This window comes from Merops nubicus, unplaced genomic scaffold (genome assembly GCF_000691845.1).
Source record: "Merops nubicus isolate BGI_N331 unplaced genomic scaffold, ASM69184v1 scaffold15951, whole genome shotgun sequence".
Lineage (NCBI taxonomy): Eukaryota > Metazoa > Chordata > Aves > Coraciiformes > Meropidae > Merops > Merops nubicus.
The window spans coordinates 7,859-25,604 of NW_008590398.1; the positions used below are offsets into that span (position 1 = coordinate 7,859).

The 17,746-nt window shown below is 50.5% G+C and overlaps 1 protein-coding gene across 1 annotated transcript in view; it reads right to left on the reverse strand.

Moving 5' to 3' along the window:
* The window catches only part of INPP5D (inositol polyphosphate-5-phosphatase, 145kDa), a gene marked incomplete at both ends in the record, with an annotated part of 42,125 nt that overhangs the window by 7,778 nt on the left and 16,601 nt on the right, over window positions 1–17,746 (reverse strand). Inside the window, 12 exons of the mRNA XM_008949935.1 lie at window positions 632–728; window positions 1,229–1,346; window positions 2,142–2,338; window positions 3,140–3,242; window positions 3,768–3,874; window positions 5,025–5,148; window positions 5,430–5,501; window positions 5,677–5,757; window positions 6,496–6,583; window positions 11,068–11,208; window positions 12,842–13,013; window positions 15,083–15,233. Of these exons, the coding sequence (XP_008948183.1) occupies window positions 632–728; window positions 1,229–1,346; window positions 2,142–2,338; window positions 3,140–3,242; window positions 3,768–3,874; window positions 5,025–5,148; window positions 5,430–5,501; window positions 5,677–5,757; window positions 6,496–6,583; window positions 11,068–11,208; window positions 12,842–13,013; window positions 15,083–15,233 (1,451 nt within the window). The remainder of the gene's footprint in view (window positions 1–631; window positions 729–1,228; window positions 1,347–2,141; window positions 2,339–3,139; window positions 3,243–3,767; window positions 3,875–5,024; window positions 5,149–5,429; window positions 5,502–5,676; window positions 5,758–6,495; window positions 6,584–11,067; window positions 11,209–12,841; window positions 13,014–15,082; window positions 15,234–17,746) is intronic.

The following is a 17,746-nucleotide window of genomic DNA, read 5'->3' on the forward strand; positions in this document are numbered from 1 at the left end:
TCATGTCAAGTCCCCTTTGCTTTCAGAACCACTCCTTCCAACTGCTTCAGCAGCTCCCAGGGTGGGCACAGATCTCCCACCAACGTCAGGATCTTCTCCTTCCATCCCTGTGCTGCCCAGAACCTGCCTAGCCCATGGGAATTCATTTCACAGCTGGGTATAGAGATTTAGCCACCGTGGAGATAGTTCTGTGCCACACTCCTCCCTCTTGGTACCCCTGAGAGGATGCTCTGCCCAGCAGGATCCTTCTGCTCTGTGCCCCAGGGCACACTACAGCTCTCCTGCTCCTCACTCTCTACACCCCTCCAAACCACTGTAGATCAGGGAACTGTTTTCCTCAGGCACTGGGCTTGCAGGACAGGTCACACAAGTGTGGGGTGAGACATTTACACTTGGCTCTGAAATCATTCTGCTGCCCATTTAACCCCCACCCATGTATTATGGCCACGAAGCAGAAGTCCCTCATTTAAATGGTGACACACTGACTAGTGTCTCTAGCACAGGTTGTCCTCCCAGGAGACATTTAACAATTTTTTGTGGTCAAGAAAATATGCTTGTGAATGTCTGGTAGACCCAGAGAATTTTACCCTGGGTCAAACAACCATTTTTGAGAGGGGAAGATGAGTCTTACCTGTGTTTCTTTTCACTTCCTGAAGTCAAGTGGCTGTTAACAAACCCAAAGGAGGTTCCATTAAACATGAATGACACCCCCACAGCTCCTTTATTACCTGGAAAAAGATAAGCCAAAAATGTCAAGAAATCAATCCACCTCCAGGCTGAGTCTAACAAAGAGAATAAAGCACCTAGCACATCTTAAGTGAAGTGGAGGATGGAGAAGAGAAATAAGTTGACTTAATTAGCACAGAAAGAATCAGTACATACAGCACAGACTGCGGTAGCAAATTTTCTCAGGGTGCTAAAAAAGAATGAGTTGAAGGGAAAGAATTGCAATTTCCTTGTGAAACCCAAGAAAGAGCAATCCAATCCCCAGCCAGAGGTGTTTGCTGGGAACATAAATACACCTGTCCACAGGCACCACGCACACACACAAATCGATCTCCTCTCTTACAGGGTAAGACAGAATCAGTGCCAGTGGGACATGAGTGTGGCACCACTAGTGGGACGTAAACACAGCTCCTTGTTGAGGAGGAGCTGTTGCTGCTGAAGCAGAGCAGTGGCACAGGCTGGGGAGGAGGCAGCCCCTGGGGCACTGGGCTCTGCTCCTCACCCAGCGTGTTGGCGATGCCCGTCTTCACGTTGGCCGTGCAGATGTGGCTGATGCGGTTCTCGTGCTCTGGCTTGGCCAGCACCACAATCCTGATGTTCCAGAGGGTGTGGATTGCTATCTGCAGGGATGAGAAGGTTGGAGGCTGTATTTCTGCACATACCTGTGGGGCTGGGCTGTAGCTGCAGCCTTCCTGACTCCTTCTGTACTACTTCTCCTACACAAATTTTCTTCCTGGATACGCTTTCAGTCGTTTAATCAGAGGTGGGAGGAAGGGCCCAGCTTTTTCTAGTGCTGTTTTCCAGTTAATCATTGGATTGCCTTGCTTGTACAAAATCCAGTTTCCTAATCACCATAATCACCAGGAAAGTCTTCAGCCCTGCCCTCCTACAGCCTTCCAGATATGTTTAGATGGGCTTCTTGACATCACTGAAACTCAGGAATGTCCAAACATGGTCTTAATAAGGTTCAGTTTCTTTTAAGATTGTGCCTATGTGCTGTGACCTCCTATTTTGAAAGTGCAGCAGCATGGGGGGAGATGGAGGCTACAGCTGTCTCAAAGTTTTACAGTCTCCTCCTTTCTGAAGGTGAAAATACCAGAGCTGCTTGACCCGGGTGCTCAGCATCTGCCCCTGCCCCCAGGCTGGCAGGCAGAGCAGCCTCAGGGCAGGGTCCCTGCTTTGGCAGTGGTGGAGGCCACTGTCCATAGAAATATGCCCATCTAGACAGCTCCAGGGCAGGATCTCATGGACCCACAGGTTCAGTTCCCTCTCCCTCATCTGAATGCAATGACAGTAAAGGGGGGGAAGCAGAGGAGGTGTAGGTAAAGTGCCACTAATTCCTCTGACTCTTTTATTTGCACATGTCCTCTCCTCACAGGCCTGAGTTCTGGGCCATAGGTGGAATAACCCCTCACCACTTTGAAGTTGATACTGGTGATTTCCTGCAGGGATTGCCTCAAGGTCTCCAGCCATTCCTTCTCCCCTTGGGCATCCTCCTGGGTGCCAATCACATAGATGTCATGAGGAATGTAGTCAGCAGTGTCATCACGGGTCTTCCCCTGCCCCTTGGAGAGAAACCAGGAGGTGATCTTCTTTGGGGGAGGTGCAGCACCTTTTATTAACAAATGAAACACCAAAGTCAGGGTAAGTTCTGTCACAGCCAGGATACAGACAACCCGTGGAGACAGAAATAACAGGCTTCACATTCTCTCTGTCCCATATCAGCTTCATATCAGCCAGGGCACACATATTCTAAGGTGATAACTCTACCTGACTCACTGATGAAGCAGTGACTCTGCTTTGACCACCTTCCTCTGTTTCATTAGCTGGCCAAGGCCAAGGCTAAGCCAAGTGTAAAGGTAGGGAGCTGTACTCCTGGCCTGCCACTGCCTTTACCTTACCCCTTCAGTATGACTGAGCACAGGGAGCTCAGCTTACAGCAGCTGAACCAGGCTTATCTCCCAGAATGGGAAAAAGAACTTAAATTCCTCTCTCCCCTATCCCCTTCTTAAATATTGCAGCTGCTCAGCTCTCTTCCCAAGCTGGACATGAGCAGTCAGGTTCAGAAGCAGCTCACATGCAGTTGTTGGAATTGCTCCTGCCCTTTCTGCAAGGGGGAAGCCAGGGCACACTGCTGCACCAGCTCTGTGCCAGCCCCAGCTCCCTGCCATCAGAGGAATCCTTCAGCACCCACAGGGCCAGCTTTCTGATGCTTTGACTGGACCCATGAAGAGTGTCAAACTGCATGCAAGAAGAAGCCTAGAGATTGGCTCTTACCCTGTCCAAGGGGAAGACACCCTTGCTGCAGAGATCTGCTACAGGACAAAGACAGTGTCTGGAGCTCATCATGGCAACTGAGCACAGGTTTTGGTAAGTGTCTGGAGGAGTGCCCATGTCAGAAGGGAGCCCATACCCATATTCCAGGTCCCAATGAAGATGGTGATCATATCAGGCTCTGGTTGCTCCGAGTGTTTATTCTTCATCTGCTGCAGAAGCTGGCAGAACCCTTCTCTCTTCTAGACAGGGAGGAGCAGAGACAATTAATGAGATGCTTAACTCCTCCAACATGACCTCCTGAAAAACTAGTTGAACCAGGAAATTCCCAGCACACTTGAAGGGCAGATTAGCTCTCCACCAGCCTGAAAGCTTTGAAGTGGCTGTCCTCCCTGTGGTACTTTCTTAGGCATTTAGCTTGTGCATTAACAAGTGCTGAGCTGGTCAGAAGTAAGCTTAGACTTCCCTCTTGTTTGTCTAGATGAATGTTTTTGCAGCTACCCTCACATGACTCCTTGCCTCTTCTCACTGCTTGCTGACACTGGTGTCCTGCCTCAGTGACAGCACCTAGGTAGGGTTGCCCTCTCCAGTATCTCCCTTTACACAGTTATTTTCTGTCTGTTTCCAGAACAACAGAGAAATTTCATTTTTGCAAAGCCAACCACCTTCCTCCAACAGTTCCTCCTTCTGCCCAGGCATACCCCTTGTGCCACTCCCACCCAGACACCTGCTCCAGCCTGGCAGGAAGGAAATGTTGTTGTATGTACCTTGGAATCAGAAAAAACATATTCTTTCCGTTGGGTTTTTTCTTTTTCTGTTTCCAGCACAATCACCAGTTTGTTAGGGACCTTCTGGGACTTGATCAGCTGCAAGACTGAACAGAGACTGAGTGTCATGAGCTGCAGTCACTGAAACTAGAATCCCACTAAGACTAAGAGGACCCTGCTCACAAGCTCAGGACTTAAAGTCTTTTATGTCTGAGGCTCACTTACTACATAAGTAGTAAGTACACATAACTCCATAACTACATTTTAATGTTGCTTAATCCTGTTCCCTATAGGAATAGATTCTCTGAAGTTCACTCTGAACTCAAGAGGACCCCTAAAACTCCTTCTGCCTGGAGCTCTTGTCCATCCCCTGCAGCCTGAAGTGAAGTCTTGGCTTCTTGCAAGCAATCTCTGAGCCAGCCTACAAATATTTCTTCCCCCTCCCTGAAAGAGGAGGTAAAAACCTCATTGGGTGGTGAGGTGATTCCTCCTCACCTAAAATAGCAGCTAATTGTGAACACCAGGTGGAGAAAGCCTGACAGGAAAGCTAATCTTTCCAGTCACTGCCAGCAACAGGCTGATTTGCTAGCAGGAGAGAGCCCAAGGGCATCGTTTACTCGCTGACAGATCCCACCCAGTTTGGCTCCATCTCAGTGACCTGCCTGTCCAGAAACACATAGGAAAAAAAAAAATTAGGAAGCTGTTTGAATTGGGCCTTCACAGACCAAACTGGCATTGCTCATCAGGAGTGATTCACATACTACCAAAGCAAAATAAAATCATTTAAAAAAAAAAAATTCAAGGGGAAATGAACTGAAAAATGGTACTGAAACTGTGTCTGGCTTTTTACCATGAAAAATCATCACAGAAGTCAGAATGTTCCTAGGGATTATTTTTTTTTTTGAGTCACATTGCTTTTCAGTAGAAAATAGCTCTGCTGCAACCAGCTCTGTGGGCAATCTTCTGTCAAAACCTGCTCCCTTGCAGTCTTGCTGCCACTGTCTTCACCCAAACCAGGAGGTGAGGTCTAAAACAGCCTGTGAAATGAGTTACCCCAGTGCTGAGTCCCTGCTCTCTGCAGGCAGCTTTGGGAGTAGGCAGTCTGGACTGACTGGAGCCTTGCACTGCATCCAGGACCTACCAGAAGTATCTGCACCCTGGGCCACACCCTGCCCTCAGTGGGGCCAAAGAGAACCCCTCCCCATCCTCCAAGGGACAGAGAGTCTAGTCCTGCATTTGTGACCTTAAGCATCTTACTTTTCTTGTGGGTGTAAAACTTGTCTTCTGGACCATCCTTAGCTCTCTTGATAATCAGTTTTCCCATTTCCACATCAACCTTGAGATGTATTTTTGAGAAAATCCCTAGGGAATCAGCTTTCACCTGTCAGAAAACAAAGAAAGTTTTCACAAACCATCTTCTACCCTTCAGGCACATGGATTAAAAATGCAACACTTGCCTGAGTTCATGGGCACACATCATCTCACGAGATGTCAATCTCACGAGACGTCTCTTAAACGTTTGCATGGTGCTAAACAGCATCCAGAAATAGCTGTTATCTCTGTGGCAGCACAGCAAAGCTCCCAGGAGCTGAGATACCCACATAAATCTGCATTCCTTTCCTTTCCACGCTGGGCTCAGCCTTGTTAAAGGAGTGCATTTACCTCAAAAGTGACAGGGGGGATGAGGGAGCGTCGATGTGTTGAATCAGGACCTTCAATCAGCAGCGTTTTCACCTGCAGGAGGGGGTGTGTCAACCAAACTGCACTTGGTGGTTCTGCACCACACTGAAAGGAATGCAGTCAGAGCAAAGAAATCTTCCTGCAGCAACAGATCGTGCTGGTGATGAGCAAGAAGCATAACCAGAGGCAAAAGACAAGAAGATACTATGAAATAGCTTTAAACCTCTACCTTTTCTTCAATGGAAGAGAGCAATGAAACCAGCTGGTTGAGTTTCAACACAATATTGACTGGACTGCCTTCACTCAGCATCTGATAAGCACAACATAGAAAGAAAAAGAGAGAGAGAGGCATAATTACCCAGCCCAGAGAGCAGGGCCTGGAAGTGCAGCAGTCTCACCCCAGAACACCTCACACCCCTCACAAGGAGCAGCCCCCTGCCCCTCTAATCCATAGTGGGCAGCCCGAGAGCACAGAGCTGGGCTGAACTTGCAGAAGGATGGGAGGGTGGAGGGACAAATCTCCAAACTTTGGCCATCAGTGGGAGGCAGCTGGGCATGCAAAGGAGTCAGCTTGCTCCTGGGGGCAGGTTTGTGTGACCAGATCCAGGGCTCAACACAGACATCCTGGACTTTTGGTTTTCTGGGCTACTGGCAGGGAGAGGAAGGTGATGGGTCTTAAGTGGGCTGGGGGGAGGAAAGGTCTGGCAGTGAAACATCCTGGAGTGAAGTTTATGGAAAGAGAAATGCACAGCCCTAGCCCAGGAGCTGAGGGAGGATGAGGAGCTGGAAGTCCTCAGGCAGTTTGCTGCACTTTTCTCTGGGGAAGGATGGGGGAGCAGGCAGAGGGGACTATGGGGTGAGTGAAACTGTGGGGAGATAACTCACTGTGTGCCCTCTGCACTGCAGCCAGAAAGTGGCTAGAGAGAACAGAAGCAGTGACTGATCACCTGAACCCCAGGGGTCTCTGCTGTGCACCCCCAGCCTGTCCCCCCCCATGCTGCAGCCCCCCAAGCTCCTCTCTCCTCCCCCCACCTCCCTGCCAGCTCACCTGGGAGCGCTGCTGGATCCCGGGGGGCAGCTGCTGCTCAAACACCTTCTGGATGGACTCCAGGGAGGGGAGAGTCCTCGAGGCCTCGCTGGGAACAGAGGCAGGGCAGAGGTCTGAGGCTGGGTCCCTGGGTGGGTTGGCACTTGGGCCCCTTGGACAAAACCAGGGTGCAGAGACCACGCGTTCCCCCCACGCCTGCCCTCTCCACGTGCCGCGCTCCTGTCCTCCGAGCTGCTGGGCTGGGGGATGGCAGCATTCCTCAGCTGCCTCAGCCCCACTGCCAGCCAAGCAGCTGCCCTTGCCTTGCACTTTGAAGCACAGCCATGCTGGCTGCTCCTCAGCTCTTGCTTTGGAGGTGCATCATCCTAAATCTCCCCAGGAAGGCGTCCCAGTCTGGGCCAGACTTGACCCTGTCCAAAGGCAGCATCAGCTCAGCTGTGCCAGCTCACAGAACAAAGGGCACTCAAAAATCTCCAAGCCCAGCAATGCTGGGTGCCTGTGGGTGCCACAGCAGCAGGGGCAGCTCAGCTTTGCACCCATCCTGAGCAGCTGCTGAGGCTGAGGCAGGGTGCTGTGGATACGAAGAGGAAACTGATTTTTAGACTTTTCAGCTCACGTGGCAAAGAGGAGCAGCCAGGGGGTGAGAGGCAGCCTTTAATCTCCCAACAGACACCATCTGTGGGTCATGGTGAGATTCCTTCAGTGTTCCCCAAGTAGGTTCCACAGGATGCTCGTTGGTCAAAATGCTGCTGTGGGAATTTGGCACAGAAGCCAGGCTCAGGTAAAGACTGGCCACAGAAAGCAGCCAGGGAGCACAGGTCAAAAGGAAGGTGGTGGTGGGGACCAGGGAGATGGAGGGAGAGTGGTGGGGAGAGAGAGATGCTTGCATTGTGCCCAGTCAACAGTGGATAGGAATGATTTCCCTCACTTTCCTCAGCCTGAGTGGACTGGATTTTACTCCCTGTTTGTTGGGCAAAGTGCTCCAAAGTATGCCTCACTGCCTGAAGATCAGATATTTGTCTAGGTGCTGAGCCATAGATTATTAATTGCCTAAATTAAGTGCTTATGTTTGAAATTTCAGTCTGCAGGACTTGCCACGGGGCACACAGAAGTACAAGACACTTGTAGGAATCTGGATCTGCTAAACTTAGCCCTCCAACACCACTCTCCAGCACCTAGAGTCAGTGTCACTGGAAGTGGCTCTGGCCCCAAAGCCAAGACTCCCCTGGATCCCCTGCAGCCAAGGAGTCAGGTGAAGCTCAGTCTGAAGAGAATGAAAGGACATTTACTGGGACCAAGAGTGCAGGATTTGTAGGCCACCTCTCAAAACCAGCCCAGCAGCTGCCTAAAGCAGCTCAGAAATGCTCTCTCCCTGGAGAACTGCCCTCTTCTTACTGCACAGTGCAACGTGCAGCAGACATGTGAGGATGGGGGAAGAGCCTCTGCAGGCATTCAGACTCAGCAAGACCACAAAGTGGTTTTAATTGCACTTGTAACTCCTTTTGTTTTCTTCTCTTGATAGTGTAAATGAAATATATGTAGTGACCTTCACTGAAGTGTCAGAAGCCTGGGTGTCCACATCTAAGTGCTGATATAAGTGCTTGAAAAGCTGCCTTAACAGCTCTGTGTGCAAATTACCCAGTGAGGTGGAATAAAGAGGAGCATGCAGGGCAGTGATGGGTGGCCAAGCAGTGGCCTCAGAGAGCAGCAGGCTGAACAGGCCACTGTTGGTGTTTTTCACTTGGAGCTGGTAGGAAACTCTGAACCACTCGCCTGGGTAGTCCCTGCTTTGTGCTGCACTGGCATCCTGCTCTCCATGAGTCAGCTTTCCAGCACCTGGAGGGTTCCCCTGACCAAGGAAACACTTGTATACCAATTTCTTTCAGCACTGAATGTTTCACAAGTACTATCAGCCTTGCAAGTCTCTGTTTTGTTTCATTTTTAGTCTATGAGCTGCCAGGGTGAACAGCCTCTCCCAAGAGTGGTTGCCCAGCTTCCAGCAGAGTAAAAGCAGCCCTCAAGGTCCCTAATTCACACTGGGATCTGATCCTTGCTGAATTAGTCAGGGATCAGTGGTGAGGAGGGTGAGGGGAAGAGATCTCAAACTCTGCCCTCCCGCTCTGCTGCGGCCCAGCTCTGCTCTGCCCTTGCTCAGAAATGGGCCCTGCCCCTCTCCGTGGCAATACCTGGGCTGCAAAAGGCACAGGCTGTTCCCAAACAGTTGGCCCAACTCCCTTCCAACCCCATGTTCAATGCAGAAGCATCTTCCCTTCCCCTGATCCCTGAGCAGCTCCGGAGCACCCCCTCTGCCTTCCCCACGCTGGCAGGCAGTGTGGTTTCCCAACAGAGATCCCCCAAAGGGCATCAGGCTGCTGGTGTTTCACAGTGGTGGCAGTGTCTGGGGGACCCTGAAGGATGCCATGGGTGGGTTCTGTGAGGCTGCAGGAAGCCAGAAGACAGCAGCACAACCCCAAATCTATGGGCTCACAAGCAGCCGGGGTGAGCTCAGGCACAGCAAGTGTCTGCCTGCACACTCAAACCCCACACACTGCCAGGAAACTCAAAGGAGCTTCAGCTCCACTGAAAGAGCCCAAGATGTGCCAATCAACCTTTTTCTTCTTTCATTTAGGAACATAGTCTCAAATATTGAGAAAATAATGAAATTGAACAGAAGTAAGAAAAAACCACTGAGCAGCAGCCCAGGAATTAGCTGTACGTTCATCTGGAATCCCTGCACAGCTGAAGAAAGCTTGAGGTAAATAAAAACTAAATTTAGGTAGTGCCACTGATTAAATTTGGGTTCATGAGTCTGCTAAGGGAAGGAAGCTAAAGCCCCAGCCCACCTTGGAGACTAAGACTGCAGAAACCAGTGAGATACTCAAGCCAGCTAGTAGCCAACTGAAGCAAAGCACATTCTTTGGTTGGATGGTGATTCATGGGGCAATCTGAGCAGAGGTGGAGAGGTTCCTCAGAGACATCTGACTGGGAAGTAATGCAGGTAGGGGGAGAAGGTGCTGGGGAAGGGGGAAAGAACTGCCTGAGGAGATACATTTGCACAGCAACATGCAGGCAGCAGAAGGACAGAGGGCAGGCAGCTTGGCCTTTGCTGTGGTGCTGCTCTGCTCAGCAGGCTTCCACCAGCAGAAGAACAGGCTCAGCTCTGCTCTAGGATGACACTTTGCAAAGTCCAGTCACCCAAAAACCCTACAGAAAATCTGGAAATGTAAAAGGTGTCCTGGCACTTGAGAAGGTTGTGGACCTGTTGCATCTCCTTTACTGCCATCCCATGTACATTTATGAGGAGTAGGGTTGTGAAACCAAGATAAGGTGAAGTAGAATAAGAAGCTGGGAATGGCAAAAGCCAGCCACCATCAGAACAGCAGCACTTGAGGGTTTTTAACACAAAACTCTCACTTTCATTAGATTTTAGTTTCCATTGTTCAGGTTTATTCTTAGCTGGCCACCTGGGTCTCCCCCTCTGTGGGTGTAGAGAAGCAAAACCCTCAAGCAGGGCATGGAGGAAGGGCTGCTCTTTGCACAACCCGTTCCCAGTCCTGCCAGGGGCTTGTCTGTGGGCACCTGGCTCCTGGCAGAAGGAGCAGGGCTGCATATTCCTCCCCCTTTGCCTGGTAAAAGGTGCACAGTGCCCACCACATCAGAGAAGCTATCGTGGTCCCAGGCAGATGAGCACCTCACTCACTCCCTCCTGCCCTCCAGGGGTGAACACCAAGAAAATCAGCATCCACCCCTCATTGGAGCCCTTTCTTCAGCCTTGGTGAGCTCTAGGAGAACAGGATCAGGCCACTAGCACTACCAGCCTCACTTATATATACCCTGGAGAAAGGGATGTTGCAAACCACAGATAAAGGTGTGGAAGTATGAGCCCTGTGCCACAGAGTGCTCTAAGATTTCTGGAGGAGCACAGACTGATCTCTTCCTCCTCCTCCTTGGTTACAAGCAGGGAAATCACCTCCCTCCACCAGAGAAAGGGGGAGTTCTGCAAGCTTTTAGTTCCCTACCAGAGTTTTCTGATTTGAGACCTGGAAGGTTTATAAGTAGGAAAGGTAAAATCTGTAGAGTCTTGGCTTGTTTCTCTTTTCATCTGAGTTGGACCTCACTGACATCAGTGGAACCACTCCAGGCTCACAGTGCATTAGTGGGAAGGGAAATGAGTGTTTAAAACACAGCCATACACCAATGTGTGCTTGTTTCCATAAAGGATGTGTGCTTGACAACTCTGTGGGTGTCATTTCTGCATTACCAAATTATGCACTTAATAGGTTAGTGCATTTTTTGTTTCGTTCCTTTCTAAACAAAGCCTAAAAAACCCCTAATACTCCATTCCCTGAAACCACCTCCAGGAGAACCTCCCTGTCAGAGCTGTATCTTTCATACAGATTTCACATCTCAGGACCAGAATCACAGGTCATGAGACACAAAGATCATGGTTTTGAGGGGAAGAAACTCTCCTGTGCCAGAAATGCAGGTTCTGAAGGCATCCCCGTGGGATCTATGTTAGACTGCAGTGTTACAGCATCATACTCTGACCTCTGCAAACCAGCCCCTAGTTACCTGAAGAGTCCTTTGCAAAGGAGTGTGAGGAGTTTCTTCAGCTGAGGAAGACTGCTTGAGCCAGTCTGCACCATCTCAAAATCAGTGATAATGTGGACTCGCAGGTAGTCCTGGATAAGTTTGAGATGCTCGTCAGAGACACTGTGAAAGAAAAAGACAGGTCAAAAGCCACCTCTTCTCCCTGCTCCCAAACATCAGACAACTTTCTTAGTTTTCTGACACTTCCACGGCCAGCACAGACAGTTGCAGGGGTGTTTGCCTTGGATTTCAGTGTACATAGGCAGTTCTCAGAACTGGACCGTGGGTCCCACCCCACTCTGCTGACACCTTCTCCTCTTCCCCCTTCTGAACCCCAGATCCTCTCCTTTCTGACTGATGAGCTACCATGCCAGGGAAGTCTTGTGATGGAAGTCTTTGCCAAAGCCACAGTGGCATCATTAGCCCTGGCAGGCAAAGCCAGGCTGCTGTGAGGCCACCAACAGCCAGCAGCTCAGGGCCTCTGGGCAGATGAAGACTCCCTTTCATCCCCCCAGGTGCCACCTTGAAGGTTTTATTCCAAACCACTGAAAACAACCTTAGCCTGAGACCACAGAGCTGCACTGGGTGCTCCCTGTGCTGCCCAGGCTGCAGCAGCCTGAGGAAGGATGAGCTGGGCAGGCTGTATGTGCTGTCCTGAGCCCTGACAAACACTGAAAGTCCCAGCTGGCTGCTTAGCAGATGAAATGGTGCAGGCAGCTGAACAAAACTGGGTTTCTCCCAGTCCCCCAGCTGCTACCAGGCTGCCACAACAAGACCCCTGCTGCCATGCAGGGCCACTGCTCACTCCCAGCCTCCCACTGCTCTGCCAACAGGCAGGACTCCTGATGGTGTTTTTATTTTGAAACTTTGCAAATCTGATCATTAAATGTCATGTGGCTTCCTCCAGGGCTTCAGGGCATGTCTAGATTTGACCCAGCTAGCACGTGGGACAACCTGAGTCAGACCTACAGGGGAGTAAATCAGGGAGTACCTGGAAATCCAGGCACAAGGTTCATTCTTTTGGAGGACTGGCTGGTGCTTTCTGATACAATCTGTAGTTTAGGCACATGGCTAATACACCAAGTTCTCTCAGATTTTTCCATCTTTTTTATTAGGAAACTATACCTCAGTGGAGAAAGTCTAGTGGTGGGTTTAATACTTCAGAAAGTGTCTTTTTTTTTCTAGATGACAGCTGGACTGTAAAGAGTAGCCAATGGTCTGGTTCTGTTCTACATCTGGGAGCATAGATGAGGAGTAGTTTCACTGAATCAAACAGGTCCTCAGCTGTCCCAAAGAGAGGCCCAGAAAGCAGAGAGCTGGGCTGAAGGCTGATCATAGAATCATAGAATCCTTTAGGTTGGAAGGGACCTCCAAGATCATCAAGTCCAACCCTTGAGCCATTAGGGCTCTAAAGTCCTCTGCTAAAACAGATCAGAATCTGTCAGGGCTGGAAGGGACCACAAGGATCCCCCAGTTCCAGCCCCTCTGCCATGAGCAGGGACACGTCCCACTAGATCAGGCTGCCCAGAGCCTCCTCCAGCCTGGCCTTAAAGACCCCCAGGGATGGGGCCTCAACCCCCTCCCTGGGCAACCCATGCCAGGGTCTCACCACTCTCCTGGGGAAGAACTTCTTCCTCACATCCAGCCTGAATCTGCCCACTGCCAGCTTTGCCCCATTCCCCCCAGTCCTGTTGTTACTCCTAAAAAGTCCCTCCCCAGCTTTCTTGTCTGCAGCCCTGTGACTCCCCATCCTCACCTGCTTGTGTCCTGGTACTGCAGTCGCTGGAGTAGTGTCTCAGAAAGGGACAGTTTACTGACATCAGCCACCCTGGAGCTGTCAGGGGGAGGAGAGCTCTCCTTCGTCTCGCTGCTCAGCAGTGCCACGGGGATGTTGCGTGGGGGCAGGATGGGAGGGGTGGGCACCAGGTCTGGCAAGGAGGAAGGGAAAGGCACCGTGAGCCCAGCACGGCACTGTGACCTCCTCCCCCTGCCCCACGAGCAGGGCAGAGGCTGCACTGCAGTGGCAGCCAGCACAGAAACCACCCTCTGACTGCAGAACTGCAAAGTTCTGGGCTCGGCACGGGCCCAGGCCTGTCCTGAGGGATGTCAGTGGTCTGAGAGCAGCAGGCTGAGCTGCCAGGCCCAGGCCTCACGTGCAGGCAGCAGATGGCTCTGCCCAGTGGTGTAACCTCACCCGAGTCACTCAGACTCTCCCAACTGCACAGCAGCTAGGAAGGTTAAGGAGTTACTGAGAATATGATGCTTAGAGAGCATAGCTGTGCCTCATCCCTATCATTACCATGGAGTTCTGCTGCTGGGGCAGAATGGATGGAGGGGGATGATGGAAAGAGCACCAGAAGCCAGGAATGGAAAGAAGTGACCAGCTAAAGTAAGCCAACACAGATGGAGAAACTCAATTTCATAATGCAATAGAGGGGCTGAGTATCCTGCCTTGGCTTGTGGGCATCAAGTTTGAATCACAAGGGGTCTTCCTGCTCTGTCATCCCACTGCTCAGCACACCTCCCTCTCCTGGGAGAGGTGTGGGTTCATCCATTTATCCCTACCACAGTTGCCTTTCTTTTCATACCAACTGCTCCAACACTTTGCTACACCTGCCATAGGTAGCTGGTTGAGTTGTGAAGTTTTGTTTGGTTATTTCCTAATGGTGGAATTTTCATTACAAAGAGATCCACAACTGATCTGTTGCTCCTGGGCAGAAGCTGTGACTCACAGAGCCCCTGCAGCACTGAGCAGTGGCCCAGCTGAGTGGTGCATCTGCAGGAGAGCTGGGTGCTCATCTGCCACCTCTGCAGCTCTCTGTGTAAGATGGCCAGACATCTATCAGCCCTACATGGTTCCAGCACCATTGCACCAAGGTGCCTTAACAAAATTAAATTCTATATGTGAATAGCCCAGCCTCAGTGTTAATCTCTTCATCTAAAGTCTCTTAGTCTTGGCTAGAACTTCATTCCCTGCTGCTCGCCTCGCTGTGTATTATTTTTGCTGTAGTTCCCTCCCCCGCCCTGAGAGCTGGAGACTTGGTGCAGCTGGCCAAAAAACAGGAACATCTTTCCTGAGCAGCTTTGCAGAATTTTGTTCTGTTTCAGGAGAGCTGCATAGCAAAACCTTCCAGCTCCTCTTAGACATTCGTTGGGTTGCATAAACGTAGGCAAGGCACATCAATCTGCCTCTGCACGTGCCTGCTGGCCTGACACAGGGCTCTGTCCTCAGAGAAGCTGTGCTGGAAAGCTCATGGTTTCCTGACAGACGTCAGGAAGGACAGGAAGGATGGCTCTGTGGGCATGACCTTCCCCTGGGATGCAGGAGAACAATGACAGATCCAAGGGATGATCTGGGAAAAATCCAAGGGACGATCCAAGACCAGCGAGTGTCAGGAACCCACAGTGACATTTCATATCAAATAGCTGGGATGCTGCCAGTCACACAGTTTCATCATACATCTGCTTCTATGCACAGGGTTAGACTGTCTGCCACTGTGGGATCTGTGCTCTCTGGTTATGACTAACAGAAGCATCCCCTGGATCAGAGCAGCTAAGGGGGGACTGAGTTTCAGCTGACCCAAGACCCACAGCAGCTGCAGAAACGTGGCACTGCAGAGAGCTGTGCTCCAAGTCTCCAGGGGAGCACCTCTGCTGCTGAGGCAGAGGCCCTATAGAGACTTTGGAGGGGGCTGAACATAAACAAACTTGAGACAAGATGAAGCACAACAGATCATTCAGCTCTGCACCTGATACAACCCACTTCTGCAGACAGCCTCAGTGGATTCCCTTAGGTGAGCTAGAATGGTGCTCCAGCTGTGGGAGTGCCCCAGAGCCACAGTGACTCAATGCCTCAAGGACTTGCCACCTAGGGTTCCCCTGTGCCCTGCTCCACTTTACTGCACACATGCCCTACCCCCCTGCCTGCAGGGCACATCTCCAGTCCAGAGCAAGTGTTCAGGCTCTGCCTCACCAAGCCACATCATGGGTTTCTTACCAGCATCTTCCTCTGGTTCATCTGCAGCCTCCTCCTCTTCCCGTGGCACTGGATATCTGAGGTGCCATACCAGACCCATGTTCTCCTTCTTGTAAAATTCTATCAGTTCTTCCAAGGTCTCAAAATACTTCACAGGGACACCCTCTGATGCCTGAAACACAACACAGAGGCTGTCACGGCGTGGGATTTTCTACCACAGGAACACTGCTCCTCACCAAAGGGAAAACAAAGTCATGGAGAGAGGAAAACCCACTCCTGGTGTCCAGAGAAAGCTCTCACTGCCCATCTGACCACAGCCTCCGTGCAGAGCAGCTCCAGCAGCACAGACAGAGACAGACACACACATTCCAGCCAGTGTCAGCAAAAAATGGCAACCTCCAAGAGTCACTGGAGCCAAAGGGAAGAGCTCTCGTTTGATTCAGTCTGCTTGGCTCCAAAGCAAAGGAAGACTTGAAAAAAAAACAAAGAATTTTCTCCTGGATTGATTTTTGCATTCCCTCTTTTACTGAGCACAAAACCCCTGGACTGTGTTACATTTTGTGGTATCCAGGAAGAATTTTTTTCTGTGAAATTACAAGATAAACATGTCTAAATCTTGTTAAGAGGTTAACATCCCTTCCAGGATTCAGAGGCTCAGAAGTAGGTTCAAAAGGAACAAGCCTAGCAAGGTACTGTCACATAAAAACTGCTGGGATGAAGGTTGAAGGGGTTTGAGGCTCAGGGGACAGTTAGGACTGGGAATGTGTAGGGTGTGACACACCAGCTGAATTCTAACTGTCACTAAACCTGTTCCTAGCACAGCTCCAACCACTCATCTCAGGAAACGGATACTTGCCAAGGGCAAACACAGGGAGAAGGTTTTAGAGGTCTTCAGAGGCAAAGCTTTAGAGCAATTAAATCTGCTGGATTCACCAGGCAGGAACAGTCCTGCCAAAGACAGAGAAATTGCCACAGCTCAGCACAGATCTCCTGACCAAGAGAAAGAGCTCTGCATTACCTCCAGAGCTGTGCTTAAGTACCATCCAAACCCAAGGCAACAGCAACACGTAACCAAAGCTCTGATCACTTCATGGGGCAAACTGATTTTCTTGCCATTTGTTTCTGCCCAGTTTCTTTTACCTGTGAACTTTTTTTGTCTAAAAGGCAAATGCAGCAAACTCGAGAGGTTAAAGAGGAGAAGTTCCAGCATAAACCACAGTGAGCAGTAGGATGTCTTCAGTGAGTCTTAGCAAAACAAGATTTCTTTTTAATTTTCCTTAAAGAATAAAGTCTCAGGCCAGAAATTAGGACAGTGCTTTCAATACTGAACCATTGGAAGCCTTCAGTGCCCTCAGGCCTGCCATCAAAACCACCTATCACTTCTAACTAGACCTGCATGTCTTCAAAGGCCCAGCAAGAAACATTCTCTGAACAAATCTGTAGGACAGTTTCTGAGAGCTCTGCCTGCCAAGCCTCCTGTTCTGTCTCCCAGGTGTTGCTGCATTTCTCAAGATTTATTATACACAGTTAGGCAAACACTAGATTCTATTTTCATGAGGCCAGAGGTGTTGAAACAAATCCCTGGTTAAAATTTCCCATGTCCCTAACAGGGTAGCTGAGCCTGCACTGCTAGAGCAGCACAACCTCAGCATCACTGGAATGACTTCTGATTTACACCAATTAATGCACATAGCATCTTGGTCCTCCCAGATGCTTCTCCTTCTTGATGCCAATTGAAGGCTGGGAATCAAGGAAAACTGTCAGGGAGAAAAAGTACTCAGCTCTAATCCATCAAAGGCTGTCCTGAAATCAGAGTGCTGCACTGGGACAGACCTGGGGTAGTTCAGCCACATGCTTCCATGTTTCTCTAATCATCTTCCCTGCTCTGAAATCTTCATTTTTGTGATTATTTAGGCAGCTGTGACCAGCCATCTCCCTGGCAGCAGGCTCAGCCTTCGTGCCCAGCCCATGGCAGTGTTCATCCTCTGGTTTCAACCTGCCTGGACTGCCTTCCCTCACCACCTGCAGCACCCCTAGGTGGGCTGGAGCTCATGAGAGAGGAGGTTTGTGGTAGCTTTGCCCTGAGCCACCCTGGAAAAAGGCATCAGCCTCATCAGAGTGCACAGTCAGACCCTAACCCACATTGAGAGTCAACAGGCTGGTCAGGGTTAGCCAGCTGCATCTTTGCAGGAGGAAAGCTTTGCCACCAGTGCTCTCTCCCACCTCTTGAATTAATGTAGCCTACCCTGCTCCTCCTCTTTCCAAAGCTGTCTTCACACTCCTACTTCACTTTCCAAAGATCTCCCTGTCTGCCTGCTTCCCCAGAACCCCCTGACTGCTGCTTGTCCCCACAGCCCCTCATCCCTCCCACCCCCAGTGCCCAAACTCTGCCTTCCCAGGTGGTTTTGCCCCTCAGCTCCTGCTCTCCCAGGAAGAGGGGTGCCCTGCATGGCTCTTTTCAGGCCGAGCCAGGCCCTGGGGTGAGTGGGAGGAAAGGCTGAACTGGCACTTTTTCCTGCCAAGGATAGTTCACTCTCTGAAACTGTGCTGGTCTCTGTGGTAACCAGAAGAAGAAGCATTTTGCAACAGGCCTCCTTCCTCTAACTCACTGCACTGCATCTCAAGAGTGGACTGAAGCCTGTGAAGCCAGCTCTGATCCCCTGAGTGGCCAGCTCAGATCCCCTG